This window comes from Nyctereutes procyonoides, unplaced genomic scaffold (genome assembly GCF_905146905.1).
Source record: "Nyctereutes procyonoides isolate TBG_1078 unplaced genomic scaffold, NYPRO_anot_genome, whole genome shotgun sequence".
NCBI lineage: Eukaryota > Metazoa > Chordata > Mammalia > Carnivora > Canidae > Nyctereutes > Nyctereutes procyonoides.
In genome coordinates this window covers 78,375,266-78,391,672 of record NW_026575146.1, presented here as the reverse complement: position 1 = coordinate 78,391,672, position 16,407 = coordinate 78,375,266, and the positions used below count along the sequence as shown (strand labels likewise).

Genomic DNA, 16,407 nt, shown 5'->3' with positions numbered 1-16,407 from the left:
GGGCAGGCGAGGTGGAGAGATGGGGAGGAGGGAGAGGAGGAGGGAGGGAAGGATGGAGAGAGGAGCAGGTGGAAGAGGAAGGCGGAGGAGGGTGGGGTGTCCCGGGGGTGCCCGGTGCAGGGCCCCGGTGGGAGGGCCTGGCCACGGACTCCTGGTCCCCTGCGAGGCGCAGCCGCCGGCTCTGGGTCCCCAGCTGGGCCTGCCTCCCTGCTGCTGGCCACCGCCGCCACCGCCACTGCCGCCACCGCCACTGCCGCCAACACCACCACCACCACCACCACCACCACCTCCGCCGCCGCCGCCACCTCTCCTTCTCCCCTCCGAGGCCGCCGCCTGCCTGCCCGCCCGCCGCCGCCACCCGCGCTGGGTCCTGGAGCGCGGGGGGGCGGGGGGGGGGAGAGATGAGGGAGAGAGGGAGGGAGGGAGGGAGGCAGGGAGGAGGGCGGGAGGGAGGAAGGGAGGGCAGCAGGCGGAGAAAGAGGAGGGAGGGGAGTCAGGGGGAGGGGGAGCCCGTATTGGTCGGGGCTGGGGGGCCCGCGAGGAGAATGCTGATGAGGGGGGAAGGCGCTGCATTGGACAGAGGGCCCACCCCCGGGCCACCCCCTCCACCACCATGCCGCCGCCCTGCCCAGGAGCCCACGGAGATGAGAGGCTGGGAGACCTGAGGAGAAGGCCATGGAGCTGGGGGGAGAGGGCTACAGAGATGAGGAAAAATGCAGAGGAATAGCAAGCTGGCCATCAAAACTCACAGAGGTGGGCCAAGGTCCACAAACCCCACAAGGACAAGGACAGGAAAAAGCCCAGAAAAAAGAGAGGAAAGCCCATGGAAACATGGGAGCAGACCAGAGACGGCAAAGGACCTCAGAGACCAGGGCAGCCGGTGGACACAGAGAAGCTCCCATGAAGATGGAAAGAGGCCCATGGGAACAGAAAGCACTCCAGGACCTGGGGAGTGGTCCATGGGGACAAGGACACGTATCACAGAGACAGGGAGGCAGGCCACGCAAAGTGGGAGAAAGTCACAGAAATGGGGTTGGGGGAAGACAGATATCGGGAACCCTCGAAAACAAGGATGTGTGGACATAAGAGGTCTAAGGCAGGAGAAGCCAGCCCCTGGAGATAAGCGAGAAGCCCCCAGAAGTAGAAATAGTCCCTGTGGAGGGGAAGGGATGGGTGGGGAGAATGGGAATTGTCTATAATGCACTGAGACATCCTTGGGCCCCACAGACATGAGTGGGTGGGGTGAAGAGGCCCTCCTTCTCGGGCCACCACCTGAGCAGAGAGGTAGTGGGAAAGGGCAGGGAGATGGAGAGCAGAGCCAGCACAAGTGGGAGACTCCCTCCTAGGGAGCCCACTGCAGCCTCTCAGAGGAACGAGCAGGACAGGGGGATGAAAGACAGAAGCAGTGACACAGATCTTGGAGTGGGGGTGGGTGGTGCACGGCTGGGTGGGGGGTGAAATTTGGGGGGAAGGAACATGACAGTTGGCGCTGAAGGCTGAGCCCGTGACTCACCACCACCCCCAATGCTCGTGATGGGGACGAGACACTGACACACTCACGTGCAGCCCCCCAGCACACGTGACCATATGCCTTTCACACACACACACACACACACACACACACACACACAGAGCACATGGCAACCCCTACACCAGCCTGGCATAGAAAGCCCTTGTCCCATATGGAGCATCCCTGACATAAGCCTGACACATACATTGGACCCTGAAGGACCACCAACTTTGCACACACCTCCTCCCCCTACATAGACAACACCTGTGGTCCCCCAACGCCCACCCTCAGCTCCAGGAAAGCTGAAAGCCTAGACTCTCACTGGCCTCTAGGCTTTTGCTTATGCAGGGACCCCAGCAAAGAACGCCTATCCTCTCTAAAATAAACCTACCCCGAAATCTAGTCCCATGCCACCCCTCTATAAAAACTGACCCAGGCCTCAGCCCTCTCCCGTGCCATCAGAAGAGAAGGAACCTAGCTAGTCGAGAGGACCTGGGAAGTCCAAGCAAAAGGTCTGAGCAGAAAGGGACCTGACATGTTGAGCTGGACCCTCGCATTTTCAGGTGGAAAAGGAGGCTTCAGCGGAGTGAGAACCTACCCAAGTGCATGGAGCCTATCAAAAGCTGAGTCTAACTTCTGGGTTCTGGCTCCGGCCCAGGTGATTTCACCCTGATGGCAAACCCAGATCACCAGCTTCAGAGCTCACGCATTCCCATCAACTTCTTTTCTTTACTTCTTGCATTCATCCATTCAACACACCATGCAGGACAGGACATCCACCTGGCCAGGCAGGAGAGCCTGGGGGCCAAAGGCACAGACCAACACAGTCAACCCCTGGGTTGGAACCCTGGCTCCATCTCCTCCTAAAGATAGGCAAGCAGCTTAACTCCTCTGGGCCCCAGTCTCTTAGTAAAGTGAGAACAGTAATTCCTCCCTCCTAGGGTTGTTGAGATGATCAACCTGATAAAGCATAGAAAGCACTAAGCACAATACTTGGCACATCATAACAGGCTGAGGACACAGGAGCTATTATTACTGAGCTCCTTGAGGTCCTAATAAAAATTCCTACATAGCATTTACTCTATGCCTCACCACCATGACACAGGGGCTATTATCCTCATTTCACAGATGAGGAAACTGAGGCACAGGGGAGTGGACTTGTCCAAAAAGACAACAGCTCAGAAGTGGCAGGGTCAGTGGGGAGCCCGGGTGGCTCAGCGGTTTAGCGCCACCTTCAGCCCAGGGCCTGTTCCTGGAGACGCAGGATCGAGCCCCAGGTTGGGCTCCCTGCTGTGTCTCTGCCTCTCTCTCTCTCTCTCTCTCTCTCTCTCTCTCTCTCTCTCTGGGTCTCTCATGAAAAAATAAATAAAAACCTTAAAAAAAAAAGAAGTGGCAGGGTCAGGATTCCAATCCAGATGGCCTGGTTTAATTACACTGGCTTGCTGTTAGGGACTTTAATGTAGTGGGAAGTTAGGGTATCCAGTTAGAAACCAATTGAAGGACAGGGCTAAGGTGATGACCAAAGAGTCAAACCTAGTTTCTACTCTGTATTTGGGGCCCCTTGGTCACTTTGAGCCTCAGAAAGGTAAAAAAAAAAAAAAAACTCCTTTGAGACTCAGTTTACTCATTTGAGAAATGGTGGTGTGTGGGGGGTACTAGTTAGAACAGTGAATCTCTTGCACCCCCAGCCCCCACCCCCAGTCCTTGGGTTTGGAGAGTAGCTCTGAAAACGTAGCAATGCTCTGCCAACGCCCTGGGGCCAGAAAGGAAGATGAGCAGCAACGGCCAGTGCCCCCTGGACACACAGAAGCTCCACCTTCCCAGTTGCCCTGGGTCAGCCTAGAAGGAAGGCACCTTGGAAGGAAGGAAGCAGAGTCCATCTGCTACAGCGTCACTTTCTTTTTTAAAGACATTTTTAAATTTTATTTAATCATGGGGGGGAGGGGAGCACAGGCAGGGAGCCCGACGCTGGACTCGATCCCCAGTCTCCAGGATCACGCCCTGGGCCGAAGGCTGCGAAGGTGGAAGGTGGCGCTAAAGCGCTGAGCCACCGGGGCTGCGCCACGGGGTCACTTTCTGCAGGTGCTCACCCCAGCTGCCCCTCAGGTCTTCTACGCACTCCCCCACCCCCACCCTCTCCGTTTCTTCCAGTGAAACTGTCCTTGGCTGAAAATGAATGGAATCCCGTTTCCTCCCCTCTTCGGGTTTTCCTCGCTGCCTCGGATCCGCTCGCTCCTTGCTTCTCCTTTGACATTTCTCCTTCCCCCTCCCTCAAGAGTCCCTCGGTCGGCCTCCCCTTCCTCTTTTTCAGGAAAGGAGTCTGGAGCCTCAGTTTCCCTTTTTATTCCCTCCATTGCTTGGTGCTGCAGTCTCCCTCCCCGCTGGGCTGACGGGCGCTTCACTTTCTCCCTTCGCTCCGGGGGGGGGGTGCTGCTGCGCCACAGTTGCCCCGCCCTCACCCCTCTGAGTGTCCTGTGCCTCAGTTTCTCCAACTTCCCCCTCCCCCCCCTCCCGTCCGACCCCGACACGACTGCAGCCCGGCGTCCCCAAGATGGCGCCCGCAGCCTCGCTCCGCCGCCTGACGTCACCGCGCTGCCGCCCCTCCTTCAGGCGCCAGGCGGAGTCGACGGGGAGCTGGGGGAGGAGCATCCTCCAGGGGGCTTTAAGGGGCGGACACTATCAGCCCGGGGCCGGCCGGCGAGGGGACTTCGCTGGAGGATTGGTTGGGCACTGGGGGGATCCCGACGCTCCATCCTATTGGCCCAAGGCTCACAGACGTGAGCGTCGATTGGTCGAACGGCCGGAGCCAGACGGACGCTGATTGGGCGCGTTCGGCCGTTCGCGGAGCGGCCGAGGGGGAAGGTAGGCGGGGCGTTGCTGAGGGCGATTGGGGGCGAGAGCGAGGCTGCGGAGCAGACGAGAGGCGACGGCGGGAGCTAGAGAGGGCGCAGCGCTAGGGTGGCCGCGCGAGGGGAGCGGCGGCCCGGGCCCGGGCCCGGGGGGTGCGAGACGGCGGAGGCGAGTGAGTGCCGCGGGGGCACCGCGGGCCGGCGCGGCCCGGCTCCCCCCTTCCGCCGCTCCCGGCCTCCCCACGCCACCCCGCCTGCGCACTGAGGCCCGGAGGGGGCGCGCGCCCGGCGGGGAGGGCGGAGCGGCACCAACGGCCCGCGGGGCGCGCGGGCGGCGGGGCGGGGGCCGGGCCGGGGCGGCGGGTGGGGAAGGGGAGCTAGAGTCGTGTGCTGGGCTGAGTGAGGAGGGGCGGGGCTCGGGCCGGGAGGGACCTCGGTGGCGAGGGAGGCGTTAGAGCTGCCCCCCGGGAGAGGCTCCGAGGCCCGCGGGGCGGGGGGTGGGTATTGAGCCAGGGCCTAGCGGTAGGGCCGTCCGGGACCGTAGCGGGGTGGACGGTTAGAGGGGGCTTGGGTGTCCCGGGAGGGGCTTAGGGCGTGAGAAAAGAGATAAGTTAACAGAAAGAAAACAGTTATGCCTGGAGGGTATTAGACCAGTGAGAGGGGCTTGTGTGAAAATGACTATTTTAGCAAATAAATATCCCTGGGTGGGGAGGGGGGGTTGGGATTTGGAGCCGAGGGAGAGGTCCGAGTGTGAAGAACGGGGTTGCGTTCATGTGAAGAGGAGTTGGGAGGTGGGTACTGTTGGAATGGGGTTGGGGTTGAGAGGAGCCCCTGTGCAAAGGGTTAACTTATGTAAAAAGGGTGTCTGGGTGTCCCTAGGATAGGTTGGGTAGAGGTGATGTTTTTGAAAAGTACAGGGAATTAGGTCAAGGTGAAGAGTGGGAATTGGGTATCCCTGGAAAAGGTTAGGGTGGTGAGAGAGATCCGCGTGCCAAGTGGCAGAGGGGTCTTGGCATTGCCAGAATGAGAATGAGCTGTTAGGTTGACAAGAAGTTGGGGGTCTGGGTATCCCCAGGGGATAAGCTGGTGAGAGGAGTCTCGCTATCCTCTGTCTGGGCTGGGGGGTGAAGGGGTTCAGCATATCAAGAAGTAGGGCCTGGGTATTCCTAAAGGGGATTCTGGCAGTGGGAGGGGTGTGTGTGTGTGTGAAAGTTTAAGCCTTTGTGAAGAGTAGTCTGGATCTCCCTCGATTGGGTTATGGTTACAGTACATGCTGGGATGTTTTTGCAAAGGAAAGAAACTAAGTTGTTATAAAGAGGGGGTCTGAGCACCCCTGGAATGGGTTAGAGTGGGTTGGGTCTCTTTGCAAAGAAGAGAGGTCTGTTTATGCTGATATGAAGAGGGGATCTGGGCATCGCTAGAATGGACTAGGGTGGGAAGGGGTCTTTTTGAGAAGAAGAAAAGATTAGGTTTATAACAGGGACTGGGGTCTGGATGTCCCTGGCAAGGGTTAGGGCACCGTGGGTTTGTAAGGAAGGGTTTGCGTTGATGAGAAGACCGTATCTGGGCATCCCTGAAATGGGTTAGGGTGGGTCATGTTGTAAAGAAGAGGGGTTGAGGTTGATATGAAGAAGGGTGTGGGCATCCCTTGTAGTGGTTGGGGTAGCTGTAAATGTGAAGAGGGGACCTGGGGACTCTAGGGGGTATTAGAATTGTAGGTGAGATCTCAATGTAAAGAAGTGATTGCCGTGAAGAGTATCTTGAGATATGACTTAGAGGGTCACGGGTAAAATATAGGTGTGAAGAAATAGGTTTTTGGGAAGTGGGGCTGGATGTTCTGGATACAGGGTTAGGGCTGTGGGAGAGGGCTTTGATTTGGAGAGAGGTTTGAGTACTTTGAAGAGGGGGATCATCTGGCTATCATGGGGAAGTGGTTAAGGAGGGAAAAGTGTAGGTGTGATGGATTAGGCCAATGTGAGACAAGATGGTTGAGGGAAAGGAGAGTTTGATGTGAGGGATCTGGGCACTGGAGGGAGAGACTGTGCGCTTATGTGAAGGAGAGCAGTTGTGCCATGTGCCGGGCCTTGGGGCAGTTTTGAGTTCTCTGGTGTAAAAAGATGTTAGGAGCCAATGGGAGGGAACAGAGGAGGAGCAAGGCTGGGAGACGTGGCAGCAATTAGGGCCTGTGACGGCTTCCCCAGGCACCTGAGAGCAGGAGTGGGGTAGTAAGTTGGTAGTCAGTTGGGCAGCCCGGGTGGCTTAGCGGTTTAGCGCCACCTTCAGCCCAGGGCATGGTCCTGGAGACCTGGGATCTAGTCCCGTGTCAGGCTTCCTGCGTGGAGCCTGCTTCTCCCTCTACCAGTGTCTCTGCCTCTCTATCTCTCTCTCTGTCTCATAAATAAATAAAATCTTTAAAAAAAAAAACGTTGGTAGTCAGTGGAAGGAGGCTCAAGTGGAGAGGACACAGGTTCCTGGGGCATGTGTGTGGCTGTGGGCCAGCTGAGTGGCAGAGGAGATGGGTTGGACAGGTTACAAGGATCTGGTGGGTGGAGTTTGACGTGCATTGATTTCAGACGTGAGACTTGGGTAGATTCTAGGAAGGGACTGCTGAGAAGTTTCTGTGCTTGGTAGCGTGTTCTGGAGAGGAAGGATTGCTAGGGAGTGGGGCGGGAATGGGAGATGGAAGTGAGACTTTAGAAGGTAAAATGCATCTAAGGTTTTGGCTGGGGGAGGGGCGTGCTAAGGAGATAGAATTGTCCCTGGGAAGGACCGAGGAAACAGCAGTTTAGCTATTATTTGTCCCCACCTCTCTTCTTTTCACAGCCCAGGGCCTTGCTGCCGCCATGACCGAAGAATCCGAGGAGACAGTCCTGTACATCGAACACCGCTATGTCTGCTCTGAGTGCAACCAGCTGTATGGGTCCCTTGAGGAGGTGCTCATGCACCAGAACTCCCATGTGCCCCAGCAGCACTTTGAGCTGGTGGGCGTGGCCGACCCTGGAGTCACGGTGGCCACCGAGGCAGCCTCTGGCACAGGCCTCTATCAGACCCTAGTGCAGGAGAGCCAGTACCAGTGTCTGGAGTGTGGGCAGCTGCTCATGTCCCCCAGCCAGCTCCTGGAGCACCAGGAGCTGCACCTGAAGATGATGGCTCCACAAGAGGCCGTGCCAGCGGAGCCACCGCCCAAGGCGCCTGCACTTAGCTCTAGCACCATCCACTACGAGTGTGTGGATTGCAAGGCGCTCTTCGCCAGCCAGGAGCTCTGGCTGAACCACCGGCAGACGCACCTCCGGGGCGCTTCTACCAAGCCTCCAGCCCCGGTTGTCCTGGGGTCCCCAGTTGTCCTGGGGCCCCCCGTAGGCCAGGCCCGTGTGGCTGTGGAGCACTCCTACCGTAAGGCAGAAGAGGGTGGTGAAGGGGCTGCTGTCCCTTCGGCCGCCGCCACCACCACCACTACTACTGAGGTGGTGACTGAGGTGGAGCTGCTCCTCTACAAGTGCTCTGAGTGCTCCCAGCTCTTCCAGCTTCCAGCCGACTTCCTGGAGCACCAGGCCACCCACTTCCCTGGCCCTGGCCCTGAGTCTGAGGAGTCTGCCTTGCAGCAGGAGACCCTGACTCCGTCAGCCACAGAGGGGCTTGGGTCCCAGCCTGATCCCCTGCCGTCCTCTGACCACAGTTATGAGTTGCGCAACGGTGAAGCCATTGGGCGTGACCGCCGGGGGCGCAAGGCCCGGAGGGACAACAGCGGAGAACCAGGCGGGACAGCCACCCAGGAGCTCTTCTGCTCTGCTTGTGACCAGCTCTTTCTTTCACCTCACCAGCTCCAGCAGCATCTGCGGAGTCACCGGGAGGGCATCTTTAAGTGTCCTCTATGCAGTCGTGTCTTTCCCAGCCCTGCCAGTCTGGACCAGCACCTCGGAGACCACAGCAGTGAGTCTCACTTTCTGTGCGTGGACTGTGGCCTGGCCTTTGGCACGGAGGCCCTCCTCCTGGCCCACCGGCGAGCCCACACTCCGAACCCCCTGCACTCGTGTCCTTGCGGGAAGACCTTCGTCAACCTCACCAAGTTCCTGTACCATCGGCGTACACACGGGGCAGGGGGCGTCCCCTTGCCCACAACACCGGTCCCCCCAGAGGAGCCTGTCATTGGTTTCCCTGAGCCCGCCCCAGCAGAGACTGGAGAGCCAGAGGCACCAGAGCCTCCTGTGACCGAAGAGGGCCCCGGAGGGCCGGCTGCTTCGGGCACCTACCGCTGCCTCCTGTGCAGCCGTGAATTTGGCAAGGCCTTGCAGCTGACCCGGCACCAGCGTTTTGTGCATCGGCTGGAACGGCGCCACAAGTGTGGTATCTGTGGCAAGATGTTTAAGAAGAAGTCTCACGTGCGGAATCACCTGCGTACACACACGGGTGAACGGCCCTTCCCCTGCCCAGACTGCTCCAAGCCCTTCAACTCACCTGCCAACCTGGCACGCCACCGGCTCACGCACACGGGGGAAAGGCCCTACCGGTGTGGGGACTGTGGCAAGGCCTTCACGCAGAGCTCCACGTTGAGGCAGCATCGCCTGGTACATGCCCAGCACTTCCCCTACCGCTGCCAGGAGTGCGGTGTGCGTTTCCACCGCCCCTACCGCCTGCTCATGCACCGCTACCACCACACGGGCGAGTACCCCTACAAGTGTCGTGAGTGCCCCCGCTCCTTCTTGCTGCGCCGGCTGCTGGAGGTGCACCAGCTTGTGGTTCACGCTGGGCGCCAGCCGCACCGCTGCCCGTCCTGCGGGGCTGCCTTCCCTTCCTCCCTGCGGCTCCGTGAGCACCGCTGTGCCGCTGCAGCGGCGCAGGCCCCACGGCGCTTTGAGTGTGGTACCTGTGGCAAGAAAGTGGGCTCGGCTGCTCGGTTGCAGGCGCACGAGGCGGCCCATGCGGCTGCTGGGCCTGGAGAGGTCTTAGCTAAGGAGCCCCCAACCCCACGGGCCCCCCGGGCTGCTCGCACACCTGTTGCCTCCCCGACTGCCCTGGGGAGCACAGCCACGGCAGCTCCTGCAGCCCCTGCCCGACGCCGGGGCCTGGAGTGTAGTGAGTGTAAGAAGCTGTTCAGCACAGAGACGTCGTTGCAAGTGCACCGGCGCATCCATACGGGTGAGCGGCCATACCCGTGTCCAGACTGTGGCAAGGCCTTCCGTCAGAGCACCCATCTGAAGGACCACCGGCGCCTGCACACAGGCGAGCGGCCCTTCGCCTGTGAAGTATGTGGCAAGGCCTTTGCCATCTCCATGCGCTTGGCAGAACATCGCCGCATTCACACGGGTGAGCGCCCCTACTCCTGCCCTGACTGTGGCAAGAGCTACCGCTCCTTCTCCAACCTATGGAAGCACCGCAAGACCCATCAGCAGCAGCACCAGGCGGCCGTGCGGCAGCAGCTGGCCGAGGCAGAAGCTGCTGTTGGCCTGGCTGTCATGGAGACTGCAGTGGAGGCACTGCCCCTGGTGGAGGCCATTGAGATCTATCCTCTGGCTGACGAGGGGGTCCAGATCAGTGGCTGATCCTGTCCCCATTCCCTCTTCAGCACTATTGTGCCCTGTTGCTGAAGAACCTCCTCCAGCGTCCCCTTCAATCTCTGTAGATACTGTGCCCTTTCCTCCACCTCTCCTAACTGCCATGTAAGTTCTGTAACTGGATTTATTCTCCCGAGAGGGGGTTGATCTGGGGTCTTTAATATGCATAAAAGGCACCCCACCCCCTGACCTTCCACCTGTTCACACTGGTGGCCCCAAGTTGAAACAGTCAATAAAGACTGAATTGGACATGTGTTCTGTCTGGCCCAGCTGTGTGGGTGGAATTTGGGAGTTTTTCATGGTTTTTTCAGCATCCAGAACAGGGCCTGGCAGAGTAGTAGGAGCTCAGTAGACATTTACTGAATTCAGGACCCAGAGTCTGAGTGCATGGCTCAGCAGGGACTTCACCCTGGTGCTGGGTGGGAAGCAATGTGGCTGTCTTGCCACCAGAGGTCCCCACAGCACCATGGAAAAACTGGAAGTTGTTTCAATTGGTGGCAGGAACGTTTGGGAAAATCTGAAGGTCTTTTTTTTTTTTTTTTTTTTTCTCACCACTTCTGCCCTCCACTCCTGTGCCAGTGTGAGCGGTCTCCCCCCAAGGCCATCTGAGTTTCGCACTATGGGTCCCTGAGGGCAAATGCAGGTCTGGGAAAGGCATGATCTCCAGGGCAGTTGAGGGTGGCTTCTGGGACCAGACCCAACTGTGGAGTTAGAGAAGATTCTGGGAGTTAGGCAGCCTCATAAGGGGAGCTGCCTTGGCGCCCACCTAGAATTCTGGCTTAGCCAACAGATGTGGGGAGAGGGGTGGTTGGAGTGGCTCTCTGGCATTTGTCTAGTTTGTCTCGAGAACTTAAGTTTTTATAATAATCGTCACACTGACCTGTGAGGAGAAAATCTTGTAGGGAAGGAGTCTGAAGTCAGAAGCAGGGAGGTGATTTGCCCAAGGTCATTCAACGACATAGGATAGAGCTTGAATTTAAGCCTAGGTTCATCTGGTTTAATCGCCCATGTGTTTTCCTCTGCAGCCTGCTGCCTTCCACATGCCTGGGGGAGGGCGGTTGAGAAGATGGTGATTGGTGACAACTCTCAGTTTCTGTGCTTGTCTTGTCCCTAAGAGCCGTAGCCCAGGAAATACAAGCCCCACAGAATTGCTCTGTGACAGTGGGATGATCACCGTTCCTCAATTGTGGTTACTTCATATTCCAGTCTTTCTGTTGGAGAAAATTCCTATTTGGAACCCTAATAAATGAGAGATGAAGGGAAGCTGTTTGTATTGAAACCAAGGAAAGGGAGGCCTGAGACCTGCCCACTCAGACTGTTAACTCTCGGCACCCTCACTGGTCTTCTAGCCTCTGGGCACCAAGCTTGGGGAAATACACTGGCCTCACCTATGTTCAGGTGAAAGATGAGAGCTCAAGAGGGGAGATTTATCAAGGCTAGGTAGATAGATGGTAGACCAGAGCTAGAAACCAATTCTAGCCCATGATAGAAATTTTACTACTTAAGCCTTATTTTATTAAAGAAAAAAATCCCGTTTGATAACCTGACTGCCCCTAATGAAGAGCACACCTGTTAAGCAGTTGTTTTCAAGCAGAATGTATGGATGACGGACACCGTCAGTGACCTCATACCCTGCAGAAAGGATTCAAGCTATCTTAGCCCAGCATGCCAGATCCCCTTTAATCCCCAGGTAGAGATTCCTTCTCATACTGCCTCCCAAGAAGAGCTGCAACATCCTGAAAGTCATATCAAATAAGTGCTTAGAACAACTGGAGGATTTATCCTTGCCAAACCAGGTAAAAATCAGGTTGAATCAAGGGACAGGGTGGAGTACCTGGGTGGCTCAGTGGTTGAGTGTCTGTCTGCCTTCAGCTCAGGTTGTGATCCTGAGGTCCTGGAATCAAGTCCTGTATCCTCCTCCCTGCAGAGAGCCTGCTTCTCCCTCTGCCTGTGTCTCTGCCTCTCTCTCTCTGTCTCTCCTGAATAAAATCTTTAAAAAGAAAAGGAACAGAAATGGGGGAGGGGTGAGTCCTGAGGGTGCTGGGTGACTCCCAAGATTCAGCAGGGAAGAATGGCTCTGTGACAGTGGGATGATCACCGTTCCTCAATTGTGCCTTTTTAGAGCCGCTAATGAGAACTGTAGACTCCCACCCTGTGAAAAGTTGACGTATGCAAACACATTTATGAGCAAGACTCATTCTTCACCCGACTGAAACTTGATGGTCCTCAGTTGAACCACTGTCCTAAAAAAAGGCACTAAGCAAACCCTTGTTGGATGCTGGGGTTTGAGCTGAAAAGGCAAAGGTTCTTGAACTTTAATGTTTGGTAGGGAATTCCCCTAGAGGTTCAGATCCAGCAAACATGTCTGGATGAGACCCAGGAATCTGCATTTTACTTTTCATTTATTTTAAGAGAAAGAATCTCATTTAAAATTTTAAATCTGCATTTTATTTTTTTTATAATATTTATTCATGAGAGACAGAGAGAGAGAGAGAAGCAGAGATACAGGCAGAGGGAGAGGCAGGCTCCACACAGGGAGCCCAACGTGGGACTCGATCCCAGGTATCCAGAATCAGGCCCTGGACTGAAGGTGGCGCTAAACCGCTGAACCACCAGGGCTGCCCTGCATTTTGTTTTCTTTAAAGATTTTTTTTATTCATGAGAGACAGAGAGAGAGAGAGAGACAGGAAGAGACAGGCAGAGGGAGAAGCAGGCTCCATGCAGGGAGCCCAACGCGGGACCTGGGACTCCAGGATCACGCCCTGGGCCAAAGGCAGGCTCTAAACCGCTGAGCCACCAAGGGATCCCATAAAATCTGCATTTTAAACACCAATTCTGGGCAGCCTGGGTGGCTCAGCGGTTTAGCGCCACCTTCAGCTCAGGTCGTGGTCCTGGGGTCCCGGGATCGAGTCCCGCATCGGGCTCCCCGCACAGAGCCTGCTTCTCCCTCTGCCTGTGTTTCTGCCTCTCTCTCTCTCTCTCTGCCTCTCATGAATAAATAAAATCTTAAAAAAAAAAAAATTCTGGGGTGCCTGGCTGGCTCAGTAGAGCGTGTGGCTCTTGATCTTGATGTTGTGAGTTCAGGCCCCACATTGGGTGTAGAGGTTACTTAAAAGTAAAATCTTTAAAAATGAATAAATAGGATAGCTGGGTGACTCAGCCGATTAAGTATCCCACTTCTGGGGTCAGGTCATGATCTCAGGGTCGTGAGATGGAGCCCACCATTGGGCTCCAGGCTGGGTATGGAACCTGCTTAAGATTCTCTCTCTCCCTCTCCTGCTTCTCCCTCCAAATAAACACACCAGTTCTGATGCAAGTAATCTGCTGACCCCTCTAAGAAGAGCCTTGCATTGCCTATTTTTAGTTGGATATGGAAGCTACATAAGCAAGAATGTCAAGGGAACACAAAAGTGGTCCTCTATCGCCCACTATGCTCTTGACAAGAGGAGGCCCAAATGTGACTCTCTGAGGGAGGGCATGTGGAGCAGTTGGGCACATACACGGGACTGTAAGTGGATACCTTGTTCAGTTCCAGAGTGTTCTCAGGTGTGCTGCCTGTGCAAGCCACAAGAAGACCTGGGTAACAAGGAACTCAGGTCTGAAGGATTCTGACTGCACCACCCTACCTGAGGGGGCTGGTCTAAATGACCTTCCTCTATACCAACATCCCACATCCCCACGCCTACTGACCTGTCTTGAGAATTGGGGAGGTGCTTTTTTTCAACCTTGCCAAAACGATGCAGTGTGAATGCTTTTTTATCTAAGTGATTCAGCTCCTATTCTTTTCCTTTCTCCTATCTCCCCCATCCCTTCCTACTGAATTTTCAGAATTCCAGCATCTATGTGCCAAGCATTCATCAGAGGGATGGAACAGCAGCAAGGAGACTTGATGCCAGTGAGAAAACCAGTTGTTGACACTATTTCTGATCTCCAGTGGTGAGGGTTTGGGGATCAGCCCTGTGAGGCCACTGTTTGTGCCAAATGTGACATAGGCTGGACACACAAATTTGAGTGAAAGAGTGTTAATATCACTCTGAAAAAGAGCGTACCTTATACTACCAGACAACTTCAAAGTCAACTATTTGTCAAGGGTCTGGTTATAGTTCCTCTGGGAATGGAAGTGGGGAAGGACTCACTGGCTTTCTGGCTTTCCCCATAGCTCTCATTTATTGAAGACCGTGTGCTAGGGGTGTCCTAAGGACTTACCCATCATCTCCTTTAATCCTTGGACCCCATAGGGTAGGTACTGTCTCTATGTTACAGGCAAGGACATTGAAGGTCAGATATCAAAAGTCCCATAGTTTTAAAATGGCAGAACTGAGACGTGAATTCAGAAATTTGAATTCATCCTAAATTCCGAGTCTCGGTTCTGATCGGTGAAAACACGGCTCAGGCAGGCCCCACTTCTGAACACTTCTGTTTGATGAGAAGCAGAGCCTCCCCTCCACAGCACACAGGTACCCACCGCCCTTACCAGAACAGAGAGGAGACCACAGGAGAGCAGGGCAGCATTTCTCTCTGTACAGTTTTTACTTTTTTATTTTTTGATGTTGTTCAGATGAATGACACACTCAAGTTACAAAAATGGGGCCTTAAAAGAAGCACATTGTACAATGAACAAGCAGATTGGAGTTAAGAACACTGAAACGCTAACCCACTACCACGAGAAGAGACAGGGAGGGGGGTACAGGATGGGAAGGGAGGGGCTACCAACACAGGGGTTCAGACAGAACTGAAAGTGGGGCTCACTTGCTGAGAAGGGACCAAAGGCAGGTCTCCTCCGGGCCCACTCAATTTCCAGAAGCCACTTTGTGGTCTTCCTTGCCCGCTACTTGCCACCTCTTCCCCTCCCCATCCCAACCTGGTCATCTGAATGAGCAGGTGAGAGACACCCACTCCAGAAAGGGCCGAGCCACTCAGATCTTTACCAGATGGGTAGTCACCTTGCCTCAGTGCAGGCTTGGATTTTGGGAGGTGCTGGTGGCAGCAGTGGGATAAGAAGCCAGAAAGGAGCTAGCAGAGAGGCCCCTGCTTTTCCCCCAAAGACTCCTTGCCCCTTCCCCACCCCACAGTGATCCAAAGGCCCTCTCTACCTGCGGAGAGAAGCCCCCCAGTCACCCTGCAATTATGCAAATAAATTAATACTGAGCCCCTGGGCTTGGAGGACAGGCTGGGGGAGGGGCAGCAGGGATTGAGGAGAGGAAAGGGAAGCAGAAGGGGGAGGGGTCACAGACATAGTAAATAGTTGTCTCCGTCCCAGCAACACTTCTCTCTAGATTTTTTCCTCTCCTTTTTGTGTTTGTTTAACAAGGAGCTAACATTTCAAGGACAAATACTTAAAAATATACATAATTTTTTTCTTCTTTTTCGCCTTTGTCATCGTCATCTTGCTTTGGAGACTGCTGAGGTCAAAGTTCAAACCGCAACGCAGGAACTGCGGCTTGGAGTTTTTGTGTATTTTTTTTTAATTTTTATTTTTTAATTTTTTTCACTTTTTTTTTCCAACGTATAAAAAGGTAGCGGAGTTGTCTGTGGGTTTTTTTTTTTTTAATGGTTAAATCTTTGGTTTGTTTCTTTTTTCTCTTGGAGGCCTTTATCTCTCGCACTTGCCTTTCCCACTCAGAGGCCAGTGGGGGCCCGCGTGTCTCAGTCTTGCTCAGACGGTCTCACTCTCTCTCACTCAGTTCCCCCTACCCTGGGCTAAAGGGAGAGAGAGGCACCCTGGGATTTGGGTGGGCAAGGAAATTAGTTGGGTCAAGAGGTCATCACCCTTACCCTGTCCACCCAGGGTATGGGGCTTGGAGACCCTCTCTTGGCCTTCCCCAGGGAGGAGATATGCAGGGGGGAACTAATACCCTTCCTCCCTCCTGTCCTGATCTTATTAGCCCTAACTCTTCCAGGGCTTGGGTTCCCCATCTCCACCCACCCCTACTGATACCCCCCAGCCCCTCCTTCCCACTTCCAGCCCCCACCCTCCCAGAAGAGAACAGAGAGGTGTTTTCCTTACTGGCATTTTCTTTCTTTTTTTTTTTTTTTGGCACAAAAGGCCCACCATTAGGGCAGACCCATTCATTCTCTGTCCCTCCCTCAATTAGGAGGTCAGGGTCAGGGAGAAGAGAAATTCAGAAGGCTCCCCCTTTCTCCAATGCACTCATCTTCCTCTCTTCCTAGACCAGGCCGCTGCCCCCCCCCCACCTCAGACATCTCACCTAGCCCAGAGCCTGGCTTGGGGTCTCCCTCCCCATCCCCCACATAAAGTCCCCTAGCCCCCCCCCCCCACTCTCTCTCTCACACACAGACACACGGACACAGGCTCTGTACAGACCACAAAATAAAAACGATGAGATAGTTTTGTTTCCCGGAGTCGAGACAGGGGGTACTGGAGTGGAAGGGGCAGAGCGGGGTGGGGGGCATGGATTCCCCCATCACCTCCCCAACCCTGGCTCCCTCCAGCCCCCCAGCCCCTTGCCCTGGCTGGCCCCCAGCCAACGATATT

At 55.4% G+C, this 16,407-nt stretch overlaps 1 protein-coding gene across 2 annotated transcripts; it reads left to right on the top strand.

The window, feature by feature from the left end:
- Positions 1–4,397: 4,397 nt before the first annotated feature.
- On the top strand, positions 4,398–10,165 carry ZNF574 (zinc finger protein 574). Of its 2 annotated transcripts, none has more exons than XM_055312000.1 (2): positions 4,398–4,532; positions 7,183–10,165. In XM_055312000.1, exon 2 carries the CDS (start codon positions 7,203–7,205, stop codon positions 9,897–9,899), a length of 2,697 nt encoding a protein of 898 aa, XP_055167975.1. In that variant the 5' UTR covers positions 4,398–4,532; positions 7,183–7,202; the 3' UTR covers positions 9,900–10,165. The 2 variants fall into 2 exon arrangements, with proteins under 2 accessions (XP_055167975.1, XP_055167977.1); XM_055312002.1 differs by lacking the exon at positions 4,398–4,532 and adding an exon at positions 5,065–5,150.
- The last annotated feature ends 6,242 nt before the right edge of the window (positions 10,166–16,407 follow it).

Bases quoted from the DNA above. Each gene is read 5' to 3' on its own strand.
- ZNF574 (XM_055312000.1), top strand. From the start codon at position 7,203: ATGACCGAAGAATCCGAGGAGACAGTCCTGTACATCGAACACCGCTAT.